Source organism: Ictalurus furcatus, chromosome 13 (assembly GCF_023375685.1).
Source record: "Ictalurus furcatus strain D&B chromosome 13, Billie_1.0, whole genome shotgun sequence".
Classification (NCBI taxonomy): domain Eukaryota; kingdom Metazoa; phylum Chordata; class Actinopteri; order Siluriformes; family Ictaluridae; genus Ictalurus; species Ictalurus furcatus.
The window spans coordinates 2,224,912-2,243,697 of NC_071267.1; the positions used below are offsets into that span (position 1 = coordinate 2,224,912).

General features: G+C 41.2%; 3 protein-coding genes and 1 long non-coding RNA gene across 6 annotated transcripts; 2 read left to right on the top strand and 2 right to left on the bottom strand.

Moving 5' to 3' along the window:
• Positions 1-5: 5 nt before the first annotated feature.
• Positions 6-6,029, top strand: LOC128617240 (ADP-ribosylhydrolase ARH1-like). The gene is made up of 8 exons (XM_053640302.1): positions 6-1,117; positions 1,901-2,015; positions 2,233-2,341; positions 2,808-2,906; positions 3,012-3,117; positions 3,239-3,505; positions 3,883-4,097; positions 4,687-6,029. Exons 1-8 carry the CDS (start codon positions 1,110-1,112, stop codon positions 4,833-4,835), a joined length of 1,068 nt encoding a protein of 355 aa, XP_053496277.1. The 5' UTR covers positions 6-1,109; the 3' UTR covers positions 4,836-6,029.
• Positions 5,795-10,722, top strand: mto1 (mitochondrial tRNA translation optimization 1). Of its 2 annotated transcripts, none has more exons than XM_053640294.1 (12): positions 5,795-5,916; positions 6,312-6,526; positions 6,735-6,934; positions 7,054-7,162; positions 7,247-7,545; positions 7,646-7,758; positions 7,849-8,039; positions 8,134-8,550; positions 8,644-8,815; positions 8,940-9,049; positions 10,219-10,376; positions 10,543-10,722. In XM_053640294.1, the coding sequence occupies exons 2-12, from the start codon at positions 6,352-6,354 to the stop codon at positions 10,660-10,662; spliced, it is 2,064 nt and encodes a 687-aa protein (XP_053496269.1). In that variant the 5' UTR covers positions 5,795-5,916; positions 6,312-6,351; the 3' UTR covers positions 10,663-10,722. The 2 variants fall into 2 exon arrangements, with proteins under 2 accessions (XP_053496269.1, XP_053496271.1); XM_053640296.1 differs by lacking the exon at positions 5,795-5,916 and having other exon boundaries at positions 6,115-6,526; positions 8,134-8,264; positions 8,346-8,550.
• LOC128617249 (uncharacterized) lies at positions 9,826-10,266 on the bottom strand. Its single transcript, XR_008387551.1, has 3 exons — positions 10,179-10,266; positions 9,932-9,979; positions 9,826-9,839 (listed from the first exon to the last, which is right to left on the bottom strand). It is a non-coding gene; the product is annotated as an uncharacterized LOC128617249 (long non-coding RNA).
• Positions 10,683-18,759, bottom strand: LOC128617237 (tectonic-3-like). 2 transcript variants are annotated; one of them, XM_053640298.1, is made up of 14 exons: positions 18,097-18,759; positions 17,744-17,858; positions 17,434-17,528; positions 15,686-15,795; positions 15,380-15,488; positions 15,182-15,294; positions 14,945-14,983; positions 14,714-14,788; positions 14,302-14,421; positions 14,001-14,093; positions 11,862-11,965; positions 11,522-11,669; positions 11,112-11,249; positions 10,683-10,978 (listed from the first exon to the last, which is right to left on the bottom strand). In XM_053640298.1, the coding sequence occupies exons 1-14, from the start codon at positions 18,353-18,355 to the stop codon at positions 10,826-10,828; spliced, it is 1,671 nt and encodes a 556-aa protein (XP_053496273.1). In that variant the 5' UTR covers positions 18,356-18,759; the 3' UTR covers positions 10,683-10,825. The 2 variants fall into 2 exon arrangements, with proteins under 2 accessions (XP_053496273.1, XP_053496272.1); XM_053640297.1 differs by having other exon boundaries at positions 17,428-17,528.
• Between the last annotated feature and the right edge of the window lie 27 nt (positions 18,760-18,786).

Consider the following 18,786-nt stretch of genomic DNA (forward strand, 5'->3'; position numbering starts at 1 on the left):
TCCCAGGTCCTCTGGCTGCAAAACAAGCCCAAATCTTCACCCCTCCACCACCATGCTTGACAGTTGGTATGAGGTGTTTTTGGGGTTACACTGTGTTTGGTTTTCACCACTGTTCATGGAATTGTAGATGGGTGTACTTTATTCTTCTTTTTTACCGTTTAATGCTCAGAGATGTAGAGAAAAACCCAAGAGCTACAACATTTGACCTCCATAAGTAAATTAAATTTATGTTCGTGACTGCACAATCAGAAAAACACGAGTGGCTTTCGCCTTCGGAAGGGTGGCTAGGTAAAGCCATTTTCTCCAAAAAAAAAGAAAAAGAAAAGAAAATGGCACACAATATCCTTCGGACTGATCGGACCAAGGTGGAGATGTTTAGTCATCGTGTACAGTGCCATGTTTGGCAAAAACTGAATCACCACAAACACCTCATACCACACTCTACAGGGTGTAGAAGCCTACATACCCTATGTAGTGCGCTTATATAGCTACGTAGGTACTAAAAAACTAAAAAACTGGAAAAAATATCTAGGGATTTTTAGAACCTATACAATTATTACCATGAAATCCATATAGTGCATTATATACCAAAGTTAAGATACACACCTGACTGATTTGACTCTGTATACTAATTAGGCCAGTTTGTAGTAAGTTTTATTACAATTTGTCAACACCAAGCGTTCTTGGTTACATTCAAAATGAGGGACGAAAGTAAAACATTTATTTGTTTTGTAGTCATCCCAGCGTTTCTGTACAATCCCTGGATTTTTTCCCCCTCCACACTTGCTCCCAGTGAGGTTCATTTCAATGATCCTTAACTAATCCTAAAAATAGCCGACAGCTTTCTCCTCTTCTTACAGCTGCTATTTTTGAAAAGACCAGTCCCTGAGTGGGGGGAAAACAGCACAAAACCTCAGGAGATATTTTTTATTGTCTGAAACACCTGACTTATTTTTGAAAAGTTCCGTAAAACGTGACCAAAAAACGCTGAAAAGAATCGTTCGCTGGAAAAGAACAAGAAGGCCGCAGCGGGAAAAGTTCGGATCCGCGGTGTCGCCTGCGCGACTGAACCGACCGGCGAGCCACTGAACCCGCAGAGGAATATTAGCATGGCCCGGTGGGTTAGCAAGTGAGAAGGGAAACAGAAGGAAAAAATACGAATAAAAAAAAAATCAACCAACAAGTGTGGGGAGTAGAAATTGCGTGCAAACAATTTACTAGCGTAATTAAAGTGTTTGTAACGAAGTAATCTGCACTTTATTTTATTTTTTACTTCACCAACTTTTTGTCAGTTATGAACTCAGAGTATTTATTGATAGGATAGTTCAGTCAGTTTAAGATTCATTTCTGACAGAAATGGGATTTACTTGAAACAAATATCTGCAACATACCTCTAAATATTCAGTCACAGATCTACACTGTATATCATATTTCCTTTTATACTTTAGAGCAGTACATTAATACCTTAACTTATACAAATATTAAATGGGGGGCAGGTGCCACCCTTAAAATAAGACTTTTCACCCCAGTTGCCACCCCAAACTTTGAGAGGATGTGTAGTTTGTGCAGATGTATTACTCTGTCTCTAACTAAGTAATAAACGCACTGATTTCAGCATGCCCTTATCGATTTTCCCACCAGTTAATTTTTTTTTTTTTTTTTTTTTTACCGTGACTGATTGGAATGTGTTTTTCATTATCCTAGATTAAAGCAAATTTTCTAACTGTCTAGCGAAAATAAAGTGACACTTGGGCCATTGATCATGGACATGTTTAATCTGTCAATTGTCCATGTAATATGTCTGTATTCTAAATATATGATCTAATCAAACTATGTTGATACATATAATTGAGTCCATCTTGTCTAATCTAATCTTTGTATATGACTGGACTCTGTCCAGTCCTGCTGCTCTTGAGCACTATAAAGCCGGCATGTTGCTGAGCGGAGTTGGAGATGCTCTGGGTTACAGGAATCAGCTGTGGGAATACAACGAGTCCGGCCTAGCCATCCATCAGGTTCGTCTCATGAACAGATTACTATACATTATAAATGCACAATGATGTCCTCAATGTGTCTTGCGCCTTCCGCATTAAGTCTCGTTAATACACACAATTTAAGGACTTTCTGTATGTGTACATAAGATGTTTTGGTGGCACAGGGGGGACCTACACAATATGGCTGATCAGTGTATACCGTGGGATAATAGATCATTCCTTTATCACCATTTTGTAGGAACTACAGGAGCTTGGAGGACTAAAGAACATCACTGTTCAACTTCCTGATTGGCCGGTCAGTGATGATACGGTCCTCCACTTGGCCACCGCTGAAGCTTTAGCCACAGGTTTGACTTTCCGAAAGGTTTGATTCACTTTAAAATCTTCTGGTTCATACTTTTGTGTTGAAGAACGTTTGTGTGTCTGCGTCTAAATATCACAAACTGCTCCTTTCAAAACAGACGAGCAACTGGAAGCCTGTCTTAAATGTCTCAATCATTATTTTAGATGGAGTGACGATAACTCTGCTTCACTGTTCTGCCCTATAATGTCTAAATGTGGAGATTGTTCTCACATTTTGGATGGATAGGAGTGAAGTCCTTTCAGTGTTGTGCTACGCAGGTTTATACACATCTTATTGGCGTTCCCGTGGGAGGAAAGGCCGAACCCTTTCCTGTTGTCACTGGAAATATTTAGATTTTCATTCCCATATTTCATATTGTGCTTTCATAACTCTCTCTTTCTCACTCATTAAAATCCCAGTGAATTTTGCCATGGCCCTATTTTATATAGATAATTGTTACTATCTCGTAGGAAAGGAAGGAGAGGACCTGCTGCATGAGGTGGCGTCACGTTATGTGGAGGGTATGAAAGATATGGAGGGGAGGAAACCGGGACCATCGAGCATCCTGGGTAAATGACTAACGAGTAAAGAAGCGTAACATAATTTTTGAGGAGCTGTAGGAGCTTGGATGACTGAAGAACATTGCTAAAAGGAAACTACGGGTTTCTCTGTAGGTGTGTCTCAGTTAAAACCAGGTACTGAAGGGGGATACAGAATAGCTTACAATCCAGAAGGGACAGGATGTGGCGCTGCCATGAGGTCCATGTGCATCGGTTTGAGGTGAGGACAAGGCCACGTTGGTGTGTTATTCTGCATTCACATTATCAAGGGACAAACAAGAAATCAATTTCCCAAGTGAAATCAGAAGAACATTTTAGCTAACATCATTTCTTTTTAACAGATACCCTCATCCGGAGCAGCTCTCCTCTTTGGTCACCATCGCCGTGGAGACCGGCAGGATGACGCACCCTCATCCAACGGGATTCCTCGGTGCCGTTGCTTCTGCGCTGTTCACAGCTTACGCCATTCAGCGCCGTCCAATCACAACCTGGGGGCTGGGCTTATTGAAGGAGGCTTGTCCAATAGCGAAGGAGTTTGTGAGGTTGGCAGGATACGCCATTCCTGAGACAGAGAGAGACTGGGGGTACTTCACAGAGAAATGGGAATGGTAAGCATCCTGTGTGAATATGATTGTTGTCTAACTTTGTCACGGTTTACGATATTTTCAGGATATCGTGCAGCTATTCAAATCAGGCAGCTTTTTAACCGTTCGTCATACTTTCTTACGTGCATGATACTTTTACTTACTCAGAATTACTACAAGGTAACTAATTAAATTGAGTAACATATATAGATACTTATTAGTATGTTACAGGTTACCATGTGAACAATGTCAGGAAAACTATGGAAAAAATACAACTGATAAAATATCTATAAATAGCTATGAAATAAATAATGTAAACCGTGGAATGCCAGAGAAGGGACTATGTTTTGATTCGATCATAGCTTTGGATTTTTTTATTTATTATTATTTCGTCCTCTCAGGTATCTTGAATTGAGGGGTTTGTCATCAGGAACTGGTCCAGTGGTGTTTCCTGACCGGTATGGACCGGCTGAACGAGACGAGGCATATAAGAGCTTCAGCCTCTCTGGATGGGCTGGACGAAGTGGTCACGACGCACCAATGATCGCTCTGGATTCTCTACTGGGGGCGGGGTCAAACTGGGAGGAGTTAATGAGCCGTTCAGGTTTCCACGGAGGTCAGCAATCGCCGTAAAACTGAGCAGATTAAACGTAGACAACAGCCACTTCGCACTTTAGGCGTTTTAATGGTTCATACCCCTATTGAAGAACCCTTAAAGATGTTATGTAGCAGCCTACAAACAAGAGTTGTCCTTTTAGAGAAGGTTCCAGAGAAGACACCAGCACTCTTACCTATGCAAAGAATCCTTATGGAACCCTTTTAGGATCCTTGTAAGAAATGAAAGAAGAGTTTTAATAGTGTGCAATAGTTCTGTAATTCCAAAGATGCTTAAAATAACTTGCACTGTTGATATGTAAATTATTGCCATGGAGCTGCCTACATTTAAAAAAAAAAAAAATCCGGCCCAGAAATTAGCTCCCTCCATCCTTCTAATCTTAAAATGGAAGATACTGTGTTTATAACTGTGGGTTTTCTTCAATTTTAAGCTGCCTTTCATGAAAAAAGGCTTTAATAGGGTGAAGAAAGAAAAGTAAAGCTTGGAAGGATATCATATAATGCCTGCTGTTGGTGAACTAGCAGTCTTTTGTCAGCCATAAAAGTGTTTCGTATTTTCTTAATCTGTTTGTTCTGCTGGTTCCGAGCAGGAGACAGCGACAGCACGGCAGTCATAGCGTGTTGTTGTTGGGGTCTGATGTACGGGATAGTCGGAGTGCCTGAGTGTAACTACACCAACCTGGAGTACAGGGACCGGTTGGAGAACAGTGCTGAGAAACTTTACACACTGTCACACTGAAACCATCCCATCGTGTCATCATCTCACCAGACGAAACGGCAAATCGATCACCTAAAAAGGAAATCCACTTGCTATTACTGTGTTTTATACTTAGTTTTCTTGGTTTTTATAAAACAATCTTAACTGCATCAGGCTGAGGACAGCAAGGAAAAACAGTGTCTTAATTCAGTGCAGAACGTGTCTGCTAAATATTGATGGAACGTTCCGTGTCAATTTCAATAGTCACGTTAAAATCGTAGGCCATACTAACTTAATTACATATCGGATTGGGTGTAACGTAGCACATGGACAAAAACTCTTTCGCCTGCTAGTTAGCTAACTCTAGCTAGCAAACTACATGCACTATCTATTATTGGTTATCTATTATATTATTGGTACAGTGTACGCCATATGTGTAAAATGCCCACTTGGATACTTATGTCAAAAAAGTAATCAGCTAGCTAAAATGATAAGCTGCTAATATATAAATACACATATGTTATATGTCAGGTTATTCTACCTTAGCTAGCTAAATTTAACGTTAAAATTAGCAATATATGATTATCAGTGAATGCACATTGACCACTTTAGTATCACGTAAAAAAAACTTTTTAAAAATGATTTCCAAAAGACAACAGACAACCATTTAATATGTTTTATTCTTCAGTTATTTGGAAACTAAACGGTTGGGGGGGTTTGAGAATTTATAAACTGAGTAAAGTGAAGTAAACTCTGCAGAGTAGTTGAATAAAACTGAAATTTGTCCTATATTTTGTGTCTTTTTTTCTTTTTAAACATTAACAAAGAAGAATATTAATACAAAATGAGTATAACTGCTGCCCCCTTTTTTAAAGTCGCGCCTATAGCCGTTATTACGGTTAATCGTGTCACACAGTAATGGCGACCTCCTGCACGCGCCGGTTGCACGTTATGTCCCAAACGACGTTATTCTTCCTACAGAGCACGCGAAACAAGGGTAGGAAACTAATGGGCTTATAAGCCCTACGTAGTGTACTAGACGTGCAATTTTGAGCGTTTTGGGGGGCACCCATCGAGAATCGTCGCGAGAAGAAGATGGTCAGTTTAAATACACGAATCTGAGGTAAATGACATGTCAGTTGAACTGTGTTAGAGAACTGTATACATTGTGTGTGGTGAAACTAGTCATTATGTCAGAGTTGCTGAAGTAAAATGAATTAAAAAACCACAAAAACAGACTGTGTGTCATATCATGCAATTAAATAAGCAAGAAAAATGACCTTTCATAAGTTGTAACAAAATATATCATGGTAATTGGAGATATTTTTACAATATACGATAAATACTATGATACCTGTGTTTGTTAACACACACCGTGAAACTTGTATTGTGACGTAATTTATCACAATATCGATATATCGTCACATCGCCCCAATCTTCATTTGTAAGTCGCTTTGGATAAAAGAGTCTGCTAAATGAATAAATGTAAATCTTAATCGCCTTTGTTTGTTTCTTTAGCTCTTTTTCTATATGATGCCACTTTAATATCAATTTCCCCATGCTGCAACTACGGAGGCTGCTCAGTGGTCGCTCTCAGAGAGCCAGTGACGTCGCCCGACATAAGTACGACGTCGTCGTGGTTGGAGGCGGTCATGCTGGGACGGAGGCGGCTGCTGCGGCAACCAGGGTTGGAGCCGAAACGCTGCTCGTTACGCAGAAAATCGAAACGATCGGTAGGTCATGGGTCGGTCGAGTTATAGCTTCTGGCCAATCAGAATCCACAATTCGAGTGTATAGGTTGCTCAAATCGTGATTCGGTTTGAAACATGGCTACCACGTACAGTTTCTTAATATCGTAAACTGTAATAGGCCATTATTGCGACGTCTTTGAGAGGCGTGGTACAGTTCTGTGGCGCCTTAAACCCGGTTTCTTTCTTCCAGGGGCGCTGTCATGCAACCCCTCACTGGGAGGAGTAGGAAAAGGTCAGCTGGTGAAGGAGGTGGATGCTCTGGATGGCCTGATGGGTAGAGCAGGCGACTACGCCGGTGTTCACTTCTCCATCCTCAATCGCAGTAAAGGACCTGCAGTGTGGGGCCCGAGGGCGCAGCTGGATCGAGGACGCTACCGGGAGTTCATACAGGTTCATAGAGGTTTTTTTGGTTTTGTGATCGATCGGGATGCCTCAGGTGTGTATCCTGGGTCCATTTTTTTAAAATTGTATTTATTATTAAATAATTTCCTTCTGTTATCTTTCCTCAGTCGCAGTTGCTGAAAATGCCCAGACTGACTGTGATCGAGGGATCTGTGGAGGATCTAATCGTGTCTGCTGCCGATTCAGGAAAGCACAGAGTGACCGGAGTTCACATGGGTAAGGAACGCATTCCTGACGTTTTTTTGTTCTGGTTAACGCATACAGCCGTCCATGTCCGCATTCTCTCTGTGTTTATCTTAGCTGATGGCGTCGGGGAAATACTCGCCCATTCCGTCGTCATCACCACCGGAACTTTCCTTTCCGGCTCCCTCTTTGTGGGCCGGACCACCTCACCAGGAGGGAGGATGGGTGAGCCGCCGTCCTGCGCAGGGCTCTCACGCAGCCTGAAAGAAGTGCTCGGGTTAAAACTCGGTCGGATGAGGACCGGAACACCGCCTCGGATCATTAAAGACACGATCGACTTCTCCCTCGCCAAACTTCACCTTCCCGACCCGCAGCCAACGCCGTTTAGCTTCGTTAACAGACACACACACTGCAAGGTGAAGATTCCGCCACTAGAAGATTGTATCGAACTTTCTTTTTTTTGTGTGTGTGCGATTGTGTACTGCACTCTTCATCGTTATCGTGTTTGTTTGGTAGCCTGAGGATCAGCTCCCGTGTCACCTGACCTACACGACACCAGGCGTGGAAAAAGTGGTGCGCGAGAGCCTGCACGTGAATTCGCACATACAGCAGGACACCAAAGGACCCAGGTACAGTCAATTCAGGCAAAAAGATAAATAAACGCCGTGCACTTACCGTTTACGAAAACCGTAAACTGTTCACTTCTTCTTCCCCCGCAGGTACTGTCCTTCCATCGAGTCCCGGGTTCTGCGTTTCCCGGGGCGACAGCATCAGGTGTGGTTGGAGCCAGAGGGCTTGACCTCTGACCTCGTGTACCCTCAGGGGATGTCCATGACGATGCCCCCCGAGCTGCAGCTCCGGCTCCTCCGGGAAATTCCCGCCCTGCACCGGGCGGAGATTAGAACGCCGGGTATGCTCTTTAAAAGCAGGAGACGATCTAGTGCACTGTGAAAACTAGTGATTATAGATTACGGACGTGACCCGTTTGTTACCCGTTTGCGTAGGCTACGGGGTGCAGTATGACTATGTGTGCCCGATGCAGCTCTTCCCATGGCTGCAGGTGAAGTGCGTTCAGGGGCTTTTCCTGGCAGGACAGATCAACGGGACGACAGGCTACGAGGAAGCGGCAGCGCAGGTACAAAACACTCCGCCGTTCACCGTTCAGCAGCTCTGTGGTGGACATGTTATATGCTCTAGGTCGTCTGTCTCGTTTCAGGGTTTGTGGGCGGGTGTTAATGCCGGAAGGACCGCCCTTTCTCTCCCCCCTATGTCTCTGTCCCGTACCGAGAGCTACATCGGCGTGATGATCAATGATCTGGTGAGTCGCGGGGTTACCGAACCGTACCGCATGTTCACAAGCCGCGCAGAGTTCAGGACTTCGCTCCGGCCCGACAACGCCGACCTGCGCCTCACGCTCCGAGGTACAGCGAGTTTATTTCCTCAGAAATTAAGCCAACTGTTTTTATTCTTTAATTGTGTCGTCGTTTGCAGTATCAGTGAATTCTGTCTCTCAGGCTTTGAAGAGGTGGGCTGTGTGTCATCACAGCGCTACAGCGAGGCTTTGCGAGTGAGTCGCTGTCTGAGCGAAGCTCTCATCGCCCTGCAGTCCTTCGCGCTCTCCTCTCAGCACTGGAGAGAGAAACTGCGACACGCCAGGATCAGCGAGGCCAAAAGCACACTCATCAGGTAATCGCGCCAGACGTTCCACGCCGCTTTTAAACCGATAAGATGATCTGTCTAATAAACATGGCACCGATGGATAAACAACAAATGATCAGAACTGTGTGTGAGGTTGTTTTTTTTTTTCCAGCGGAGAAGAGATGCTACAGCATAAAGAGGTCTCGTTTGAGATGCTGGCCTCCGTCTTCCCTGAAACGTTCGCACAGTATCTAGAGTTTTCCCAGCGGATTAAAATCGAAGGTGAGTATTTGATCAAAGCGTTGGAAAATGTGAAAATCGACATGTGTTTTTGTTGAACGACAGTATAGACACGAGGTTAAGACGGATATGAAAACGGTGAATTAGGACCAGCAGGAAGTTGTGGTAGACCAGGTTATGTTCCTGAAATCAGGTTAAAGGTAAAGATTTAGATCAGAGATACGTCAGCGGTAACGCTGAACCTGACGCTACCACCCCTGTGCTTCGCAGTGGGGACGCTGAGGCTTTGTGTGTACAGTTAGGTCCACAAATATTTGGACAGTGACACTATTTTCATAATTTTTCCTCTGTACGCCACCACAACGGATTTGAAATGAGATGCAGACTTTCGGCTTTAACGCAAGGGGTTAAACAAAAATATCATATGAAACATTTAGGAATTGTAACCATTTTTATACACCGTTCCCTTATTTCAGGGGTTCAAATGTAATTGGACAGATTAAGATAATCATAAATAAAATGTTCATTGTTAATACTTTGTCGAGAATCCTTTACAGGCAACAACTGCTTGACGTCTAGAACCCACAGACATCACCAAACGCTGGGTTTCCTCCTTTGTGATGCTTTGCCAGGCCTTTACTGCAGCTGTTTTCAGTTATTGTATGTTCGTGGGTCTTTCTGCCTTTAAGTTTTGTCTTCGGCGAGTGAAATAAATGCATGCTCGATCGGGTTGAGAACAGGTGACTGACTTGGCCATTGTGGAATATTCCACTTCTATGCTTTAAAAAAACTCCTGGGTTGCTTTCGCAATATGTTTTGGGTCATTGTCCATCTGTAAAGTGAAGCGCCGTCCGATTAACTTCACTGATTAACTCCAGACCTTATACCTGCTTAATTGATGAAGAGATAACGAAGGTATCTCACCTGTCCATGAAACAACGTTGGAGTCAAATGACCAATTACTTTTGATCCCTTGAAAAAGATGAGGCTATATATTAAAGAGCTGTATTTCCTAAACCCTTCCTCCAGTGTGGCTGTGAATACATTTAAATTAAAGATGGTAGACTGCACTTTAAGCCCATAGTCATTATTTAACTGTAACTTCAATATGTTTTGGTAAACAGCCAAAATAACAAAACTTGTGACCGTGTCCAAATATCTACGGACCTACCTATGTGTATGCCTATGACTTGCTTTCCCCCCCCATGTAGCTGTGTACCGTCCTCACTGTGAGAATCAGAAGAGAGAGATGGAGAGGATACAGGAGGAAGAGAGTCTCACACTGCCTCCGGACATCGACTACCTCTCGCTTCCCGTTTCTCTGTCCAACGAGGTGCGCGAGATATTGGATCGGGTGCGGCCCGACACCGTGAGTGTGCACACGTTCTTGATAATAATCATCTATGCTGGTTTATCACCACCTCTACTATACCTCTAATCAGAGCGCGTAACGAACCGATATCACACGGCCTTTCCCGATACCTTCGGACGAGCTGTTAAGACTTTATCGGCCCAATGTGTCTGTGTGTTTTCAGTTGGGAGCGGCGACTCGTCTGCCGGGCGTCACCCCGGCCGCCATCGTCCACTTGCTCAACTACGTCAGCAAGACAGAGCGCAAAACGGCAAGCAAGAGGACGCAGACTGACTTCACTTGAAACAAGTCTGTATTGTGCAAAATGGAAATAAATGATTTAAAAAATAATAATAAAAAGAAACTCTACACATGTTTACAGTGAGGTAGAAAAAGATCGATATTTTATATCATAACAATACATTTAAACGAACGAATGAATGGTAATGGTATTCTCCAGCTCTTTATCATGCCCTGTCTAGTTCTTCTGCCCCCCTGCTGAAGAACCCGAATGGAAACTTCCACTCGGGGCGCGGTTTGGCACGGGGGGGTTCTGGGTAAACGGTGGTGTCGGAGAAAATCACCTCAGTGGTCAGAGGAAGAGGAGAAACGATGGAACACTGGAACGAGAAAATGTGGCATGTTTGTAATTATAACAGGTTCCCCACATACACACACAGAATGCAGACAGATGTTACAGATGTTCTCCTGTAATACCCAATTCCAACGTTAAGGCAGAAAACAACTCCTCACCTTCAGGATCTGACAGCTGAAGACGTATTTGATACCTAGGACGTGATTCTGGGGAAGAGCCAACGTTCCTGTCTGAGCCCAGAGGAACCTGACTGACAGAGAGACGGGCACGAGACAGCCCGTTTCACACACCTCGCCCTGTAGAGTGCAGGAACAAGCAAACGTACACACACACACACACACACACACACACACACACACACACACACACACAGGTCATGCTTAAAAAGAAAAAAAATATTAAAACATCTTAATAAATCAGCAGTTTGTGGAGTTTAAATTCTTCTATTCTTTTTTTTTTTTTTTTTTTAACAATTTCAATTTAAAAATGGAACGTGACGATCGCATAATCGTTTGATTATTCGCTGATGAAAGCGGTATCAGTCTCGGTATTTGCTTAGCGGAATTACCGGAGCAGGTTCTTGACATTCTTGTACGACGACCCTGCTCTGTTGTGGCTGTGATCCCGCTGTCATGGCGACCGTATCGGGGGTCCTTGTCCCACGGAGGATGCTGTAGAGCTGAGCTCTCAGTGAGCTGCAGTCATCCTGCATTAACCTTAAAAAAAATATATATATATATATATATATATATATATATATATATATATATATATATATATATCTCTTCATCTCTATACTGTATCCATGACACTTTTTTTGTTGACGTATTTTTCATATCGTTTTGTTATCGTTCTGTTTCAGACAAATCTGCACTAATCATTTTTCCATAGTTAATAACAGTAAATACCTGAAGGTGCAGCCGGTGATGGTGTTGTGTGTGAACAGGATGGGTGCTCGGTTGGTGAGGTCGGTAGAGCACTGTCCTCCTGGGGAAAGTCCTGGTATCGTCAGCTTATGCTCAGTCAAAGTGCACATCCAATCACATAACACGTGCTGAGCAATAATCATACAATATACTGCCGGGGGGGGGTCTTCAAATGAAATGCGACATAAAACAAAAGCAGCTTGTGAAACCCATATGAAAAACTAATTGCCCTCTTGTACTTCAAATCTGGTTGTGGCAACGTTAGCAGCAATAACTTCAGCCAAACACAGTCTTTCACTTACTTCTACGACTAGGACTTACTCCTAGGCTTTGGATCGTTGTCTTGCTGCATAATCCAGTTGCGCTTGAGTTTCAATTTACGGACTGAAGACCAGACATTTTCCTTTAGGATTTTCTGGTAGAGAGCAGAATTAATGATTCCCTCAATTCTTGGATGCTCTGAAGCAGCAAAGCATCCCCACACCATCACACTTCCACCACCATGCTTGACCGTAGGTATGATGATGTTTTTGTGGAATTCTGTGTTTGGTTTACGCCAGATGTAATGGGACTCCTGTCTTACAAACAGTTCCACTTTCCACTCATAAGTCCACAGAACATTCTCCCAAAAGGTTTGAGGATCATCAAGGTGCGTTTTGGCAATATTCAGACGAGTCTTAATGTTCTTCTGGGTCAGTGGTTTTCATCTCACCACTCTTCCATGGAGCCATTTTCCCCCAGTGTCTTTCTGATAGTGGAGTCATGAACAGTGACATTTATTGATGCAAGAGAGACCTGTAGGTCCTTTGGTGGTGTTCTTGGCTCTTTTGTGACTTCCTGGATGAGTCGTCGCTGTGCTCTTCGAGGAATTTTGGAAGGTCGGCCACTTCTGGGAAGGTTCACTACCGTGCCAAGTTTTTCCATTTGGAGATAATGGCTCTCACTGTGGTTCTTTGGAGTCACAGAGCCTTTGAAATAGCTTTGTAACTCTTCCCAGACTGATGTATTTCAATCACCTTCTTCCTCATCATTTCTGGAATTTCTTTCAACTTTGGCATAGTGTGTTACTGGGTAAGACCTTTTAACCAACTTCATGCTGCTGAAAAAGTTCTATTTAAGTGATGATGTGATTGAACAGGGTTTGCAGTAATCAGTTCTGGTTGTGTCTAGTCCAGCTGAACCACATTATCAATGCAGTTCCATAGATTTGGGGAATTTGTAACGACGGGGGCAAATACATTTTCACACAGGCCCAGATGGTATTGGATGACTATTTTGCTTCAATAAATAACGTTATAATTTAAAAAACTGTATTTTGTGTTTACTCAGGTTGCCTTAGTTTTATCTTAGATTTTATTTTTCATTTCTGAAACAATTTAGTACGAGATATACACAAAAACAGAAGAAGTCAGGATGGGGCAAATACTTTTAACAGATACAGCACGTTATCACATTCTATCACATGAGGGAAAAATCACATTCTAGTTATAATTACCATTAAAATTATTTGTAAAGTGTTTGAGATTTGAAAAAAAAAAAACCCTCTTTTGGAACATTTTTGATTAATGACTCGTAGTAGCATAATCACAGAGCTCCTATACAAAAGCCATTGGCAAAAGATTGGCAGGTCTGTCAGCACCGCCCCTAAACTCCATTTAGTCCACGTTTTTTGCAACTGGATGTTTTTCTTTATCTAAGAAGAGAGGTTAGTAATAATAATGTGCTGTAGACACTGCATAGGATGTTACAGTTTCGTCAGTCAGCACTTTACTGCCCAGTGTAAATCTGTGCAGATAAACGTGATTTTTATAAGGGGTAATATTGCAAAACATAATAATAAAAGGTTTCCTTAGAGCACATGCCTACCCAACAGGCATTATTCATTATTAAGTGGCAGTGGTGGCTCAGTAGTTGGAGGCTCTGGGTTACTGATCAGAAGGTCAGGAGTTCAAGCCCCAGCACTGCCAAGCTACCACTGTTGGGCCCTTGGGTAAGACCCTTAACCCTCAACTGCTCAGTTGTATAAATGAGATAAATGTAAGTCGCTCTGGATAAGTGCATCTGCCAAGTGCCATAAAATGTAATGTAATGTAAAAGGAGGAGAAAACTGCAAAAGGATACAGGTCCAGGTTGTCCACCAAACCAGCCAATCACTGGAGTCCCAACCTCCAAGCCAACCAATGGCAATTTAGGAGGAGATGAGGGTGTGTCCAACTGTAACACAGTTAATTCATTAATAAAGTTTACTTATTACAATGATTAATTCTTGCTATACTTTACTATTACTGTTCCCAAACTCTTCTTTTACTATACACTACCGGTACTGTTACTATATTCTGCTGTTACCGTTTATGTTCTACTGATGCCGTTACTACATTACACTATACACAGCAATAAAGAAAAATGGTGAAAGCATCCAAACCTGAAACTGCACAGCATGTTGTTGCAGTATCTGCGTGCCAAAACTAGCGTCAGTAACATTGACTTTTACCGCTGCTGCTGTAATTTCTCCTGCGCTGGTGTACGTAATCACATATTCTACCTGAAATGGACAGGAAAAAGTGTGTTAGCTTTGGCAGGTGCTAACAGAGTACCAATGCGAAGGATTCCACAACAGAAGACGGAGTAGCTTCGTAACCGTTTTCTGAGAAGTTCTGACAGTTCTCTGGCTAGCTAGCTAGCTAGCATCATCTGTATCCTTCGGAACTTCAGAATTTAGCAAACTACCTGCGATATCCCTCTTTTCTGATGATGATTACGTAGTGTTTCTCTAACATAACTCTTTGAAACCACCTAGCTAGTGGTACTATTTTGGCAAAAATCTTCACACTGACCTTTGTCACCACGTTCATACAGGAACCATTGTGCTCAGCGAGTTCGGGTGGGTTGACCAGTGGGATAACAGGAATCTAAAGTTGTGGGGTGCACAGATTGTTTAGTCGGACATGTTTGTTTTTGTTTTTTTTTAAAGTATGCATGAATAATGAATAAATACTTGAATTATTTAAATAATTTCAATAAATAATCAGTTTTAGCTTAAAAAAATAAATAAATAAAAAAAATACCATAATCTTCGATATGTCCATTTCTGAGGGACGTGGAACCTGTAAAATTTGAGATCTGACTTAAGAGCATCAATTCTCAGGCAATACGTTATACGATAGATATTACTGTATGTAGCCAAAACATTTCTCAAGTTTGACGCAAGACCTCCTAATATTAATAAATGATTCCACTGTAAACTTTTAATATTTGTTATCAAGGTTAACCGACAACTCAGCGTTGTTCTTCCAAACACTTACCCTTAGGAGACTGAACCCTGTGAAATAGGAGCTAAAACTCAGACCGCTGTCTCGTCTACACGACTGAGCACTCACAACTCGGGAACAGGACAAAGAGCCAGAACGCAGAAACTCTGAACAAGAAATAGATAATTTGTACAAAATTGGACTTTTTAACTGGCATTAGTGAAAATTAGTAAAAATTCGACTGAGCCATACTTGCGGGATTGCGGTCGACGCATGACAAAGACGCCGCACCTGACGACGGCTGTCTGAGCACGCTCGCTATGGATGTGGTGTTGTAATACGTCAGAATGACATCATCAACCTGCAAAAGACAGAACGTGAAGGTGATGTGCCATCATTCCACAGAAAAAAAACGCTTGCTCCTGATAATTCTGCATTAAAGACTTGGACATGGCGAACAGTCAAAGAGACTAGCAACAGTGTTCCTACGTCTTTAACCACTTCTCAACTTGAAAGCACATTCAGAAGTTATATTTGAATACACTGTGATTAACAAACCTTATAAATGCTCGGGTTCTGAGCGCCGTTGACCTCCGCTAATGAGAAATGAGGAGAAAAGATGGAGAACGGCCCTTCAGATGCAGCAGGTGCAGTCTGTGCTGAGCCGTCTGAATCGGAAAAAAATGATCAAAAGATTATCTTTTAATATTTATAGAGATATATGCAACCATAATCCTGCATTCACAAGATTCTCGTGCTTTACGAAAGGGTCAAAATATCACATTTCAATTGTCTGTTGGAATATACTATTGAATAGAAAAGACTTAGAGTTTATTTATTTATTTTTTTAATAAATGAGTTATGAATTGAACTGAATCGATATTTGTTGTGAGCATTTGCCTTTCAAGCTGTATAAATTCCCTCAGATTCGCTGTTGAACATTTTTAGAAAGAAACCCGTTCCTGATTTCTCCTGCATTTCGGAGAATCCGCCACAGTTTCTGCAGCTTTCTGGGTTCATCTGAAAAGTGTTTGATTACTGAATATCTTACTTGCTTTAACCATATATGCACATTTCTCTGTAACATTCAATTGTTTAAAAATTGAACATGAAACCTTTGTTCTTTACTGCGGACACACGAATGCTAAAGACATCAAATAAATACCTAAGAGAAAATGTATGTAAAAAGGTAGTTTAGAACTTTGCACAGTACTGTACGTTTTAGTGCACAGGGCTAGGGTTACATTTTGGGATTGATTAGAGGCTCGTTTGCATGTTGCACAATTATATACAAGTAAACAAGGACTGTATAAACAAGGACTGTATATTGTTTGCTTGACATATTCTGTATTGTATACTTTATATATTGCAAATTCAGATATTGTACGATTACATACGAGTAAAAACAAATATTGTGCAATGTATATTATATACCTATTCTGTATTGTGCACTACATATTGCATATTGTCTTTACATATTGATCATTATATACTTATATATTGTGTTTTGTATACTTTACACATTGTGTATTGTCTTTGCATATTGAGTATTGTATACTTTACACATTGTGTATTGTCTTTACATATTGAGTATTATATACTTTACATATTGAGCATTGTCTTTACATATAGAGTATTGTATACTTTACATATTGAGTATTGTATACTTTACATATTGAGTATTGTATACTTTACATATTGAGTTTTATATACTTTACATATTGAGTATTGTATACTTTACATATTGAGTATTGTATACTTTACATATTGAGTATTATATACTATACTTTACATATTGAGTATTGTATACTTTACATATTGAGTTTTATATACTTTACATATTGAGTATTGTATACTTTACATATTGAGTTTTATATACTTTACATATTGAGTATTGTATACTTTACATATTGAGTATTGTATACTTTACATATTGAGTATTATATACTTTACATATTGAGTATTGTCTTTACATATTGAGTATTGTATACTTTACGTATTGCGTATTATATACTTTACATATTGCGAATTGTCTTTACATATTGCGTATTGTATGCTTTACATATTGTGTATTGTCTTTACATATTGAGTATTGCTTTTACATATAGAGTATTATATACTTTACATATTGTGTATTGTATAACTGCATGCAAAGCAGCTGACTTTAAAAGGTGTAGGGATTGGTTAATCAGCTCATTAACATATATTGCAGGCTGAGCAGATCATTACAATTGTATTACTAATTGTCATAGGGATGAGCGTAGATGTAGCGAGACAGAGTGAGAGAAGATGAGCGTTACCGTTACCGCTCCGAACGCAGAACAGAGAACCCGTATCTGTCACCAGCCGAGGGTCCACATTGGCTCGGAACATCAGCCAGCTCTCGATGCACACCCCAGCCCTTAAACCAGACAAGAATACAACAGGTAGATAAAACAGATAGGTATCTGTTCATCATTATATATGAAGACACTGCAGGATCTTGGGTTTCTTTCCCATTCTATTTCCACCCAGTGAGACAGACAAACATGTCCGCTACAGACTCGAGATAATATCGTAAACTGTGACAAAAGTTAGGTGATTAGTGATATTTAAGAAAACAGAATATAAACTCACCTTGTTTCTTGCCTACAGTTATTGAACACAGAGCTCAGATCAGCGATGCCGCAGTCCACAACATCGCAGCAGCAGCCAATATCGCAGAAATCAGGAGTGACATTGCAGGTGCAACCTAAAGAACAACAAACAACACTGTAAAGTTTCACCTGAAGATTCACTTTATCCACTGCACGAGATAATTTATTATAAATCCTGACGTATTAGCTCAAAATCCTGACGTATTAGCTCAAAATCCTGACATTAAAACGAGATCAAGTCAATATTTGAAAAGATTTTTTTAAAATAAAGATTTCAACTTCAATACATCAGAACTGTGTAGAAATGACTTTAATATTTGGTGGTCTGGGTACCATCAGAAGCTGGTGTGATTGGGGTTTGGACCGTGGACACGACTGGACCATCAGTATTGGCTCTGGGTCCGAAGTCTGGAGAATCTGTTGAATTCACGTCCATTATAAAGTCTGCTGTTGAATTGACGCCATCAGTAAAAGGATGATCACTCAGATCCGTCGGAGGTTGGTTTGTATACCCTTGGGAACGTGGACACTGCGGCAATGTGTACACACAAAACGCCACGACGAGCTGCACGATGACACGACGGGTCGGCATCTTACTCCACAACTGTTCATTACAATACAGTAAACATCTCTGCGTTATTAAGTTACATGATGTACTTTTTTATGTAAATTAAACCCGCTTAGCGTGCATCGTTACGCCGCCATTCCCGTTGTCAAGGAAGTCTTATGTTAAGAAACTTCCGTGTTTGCTGTTGCTCAGCCAATCAAGGCGTCGGAAAAATATAACGTCATGACGTAACCACAATACGCCATATTTTTGAGCGTCACATGAATTAATCGATTTTTCGATTTTTATTATTTGTTGTGTTGTTGTCTTTTTTAAAAAAAAAATTACATATAGATGAGAATATCTAATATTACTGTTTATACACATACAGTACATCGCTAAGGGCTTGAGGTGCCTTAATGTATTAGACGCTTCGGTTTACTGCATTATATTGTAATGTGTGTTGTTGTTTTCGT

Bases quoted from the DNA above. Each gene is read 5' to 3' on its own strand.
- mto1 (XM_053640294.1), top strand. From the start codon at position 6,352: ATGCTGCAACTACGGAGGCTGCTCAGTGGTCGCTCTCAGAGAGCCAGT. The intron at 6,527-6,734 runs GTAGGTCATGGG...TCTTTCTTCCAG, and splicing joins GCAGAAAATCGAAACGATCG to GGGCGCTGTCATGCAACCCC. The intron at 9,050-10,218 runs GTGAGTATTTGA...CCCCCCATGTAG, and splicing joins CCAGCGGATTAAAATCGAAG to CTGTGTACCGTCCTCACTGT.
- LOC128617240 (XM_053640302.1), top strand. The intron at 2,016-2,232 runs GTTCGTCTCATG...ACCATTTTGTAG, and splicing joins CCGGCCTAGCCATCCATCAG to GAACTACAGGAGCTTGGAGG. The intron at 3,118-3,238 runs GTGAGGACAAGG...TCTTTTTAACAG, and splicing joins TCCATGTGCATCGGTTTGAG to ATACCCTCATCCGGAGCAGC.
- LOC128617237 (XM_053640297.1), bottom strand. From the start codon at position 18,355: ATGCCGACCCGTCGTGTCATCGTGCAGCTCGTCGTGGCGTTTTGTGTG. The intron at 15,295-15,379 runs GTATGGCTCAGT...TTTCTTGTTCAG, and splicing joins CGTCGACCGCAATCCCGCAA to AGTTTCTGCGTTCTGGCTCT. The intron at 11,670-11,861 runs GTATTTACTGTT...ATTTTTTTTAAG, and splicing joins ATCACCGGCTGCACCTTCAG to GTTAATGCAGGATGACTGCA.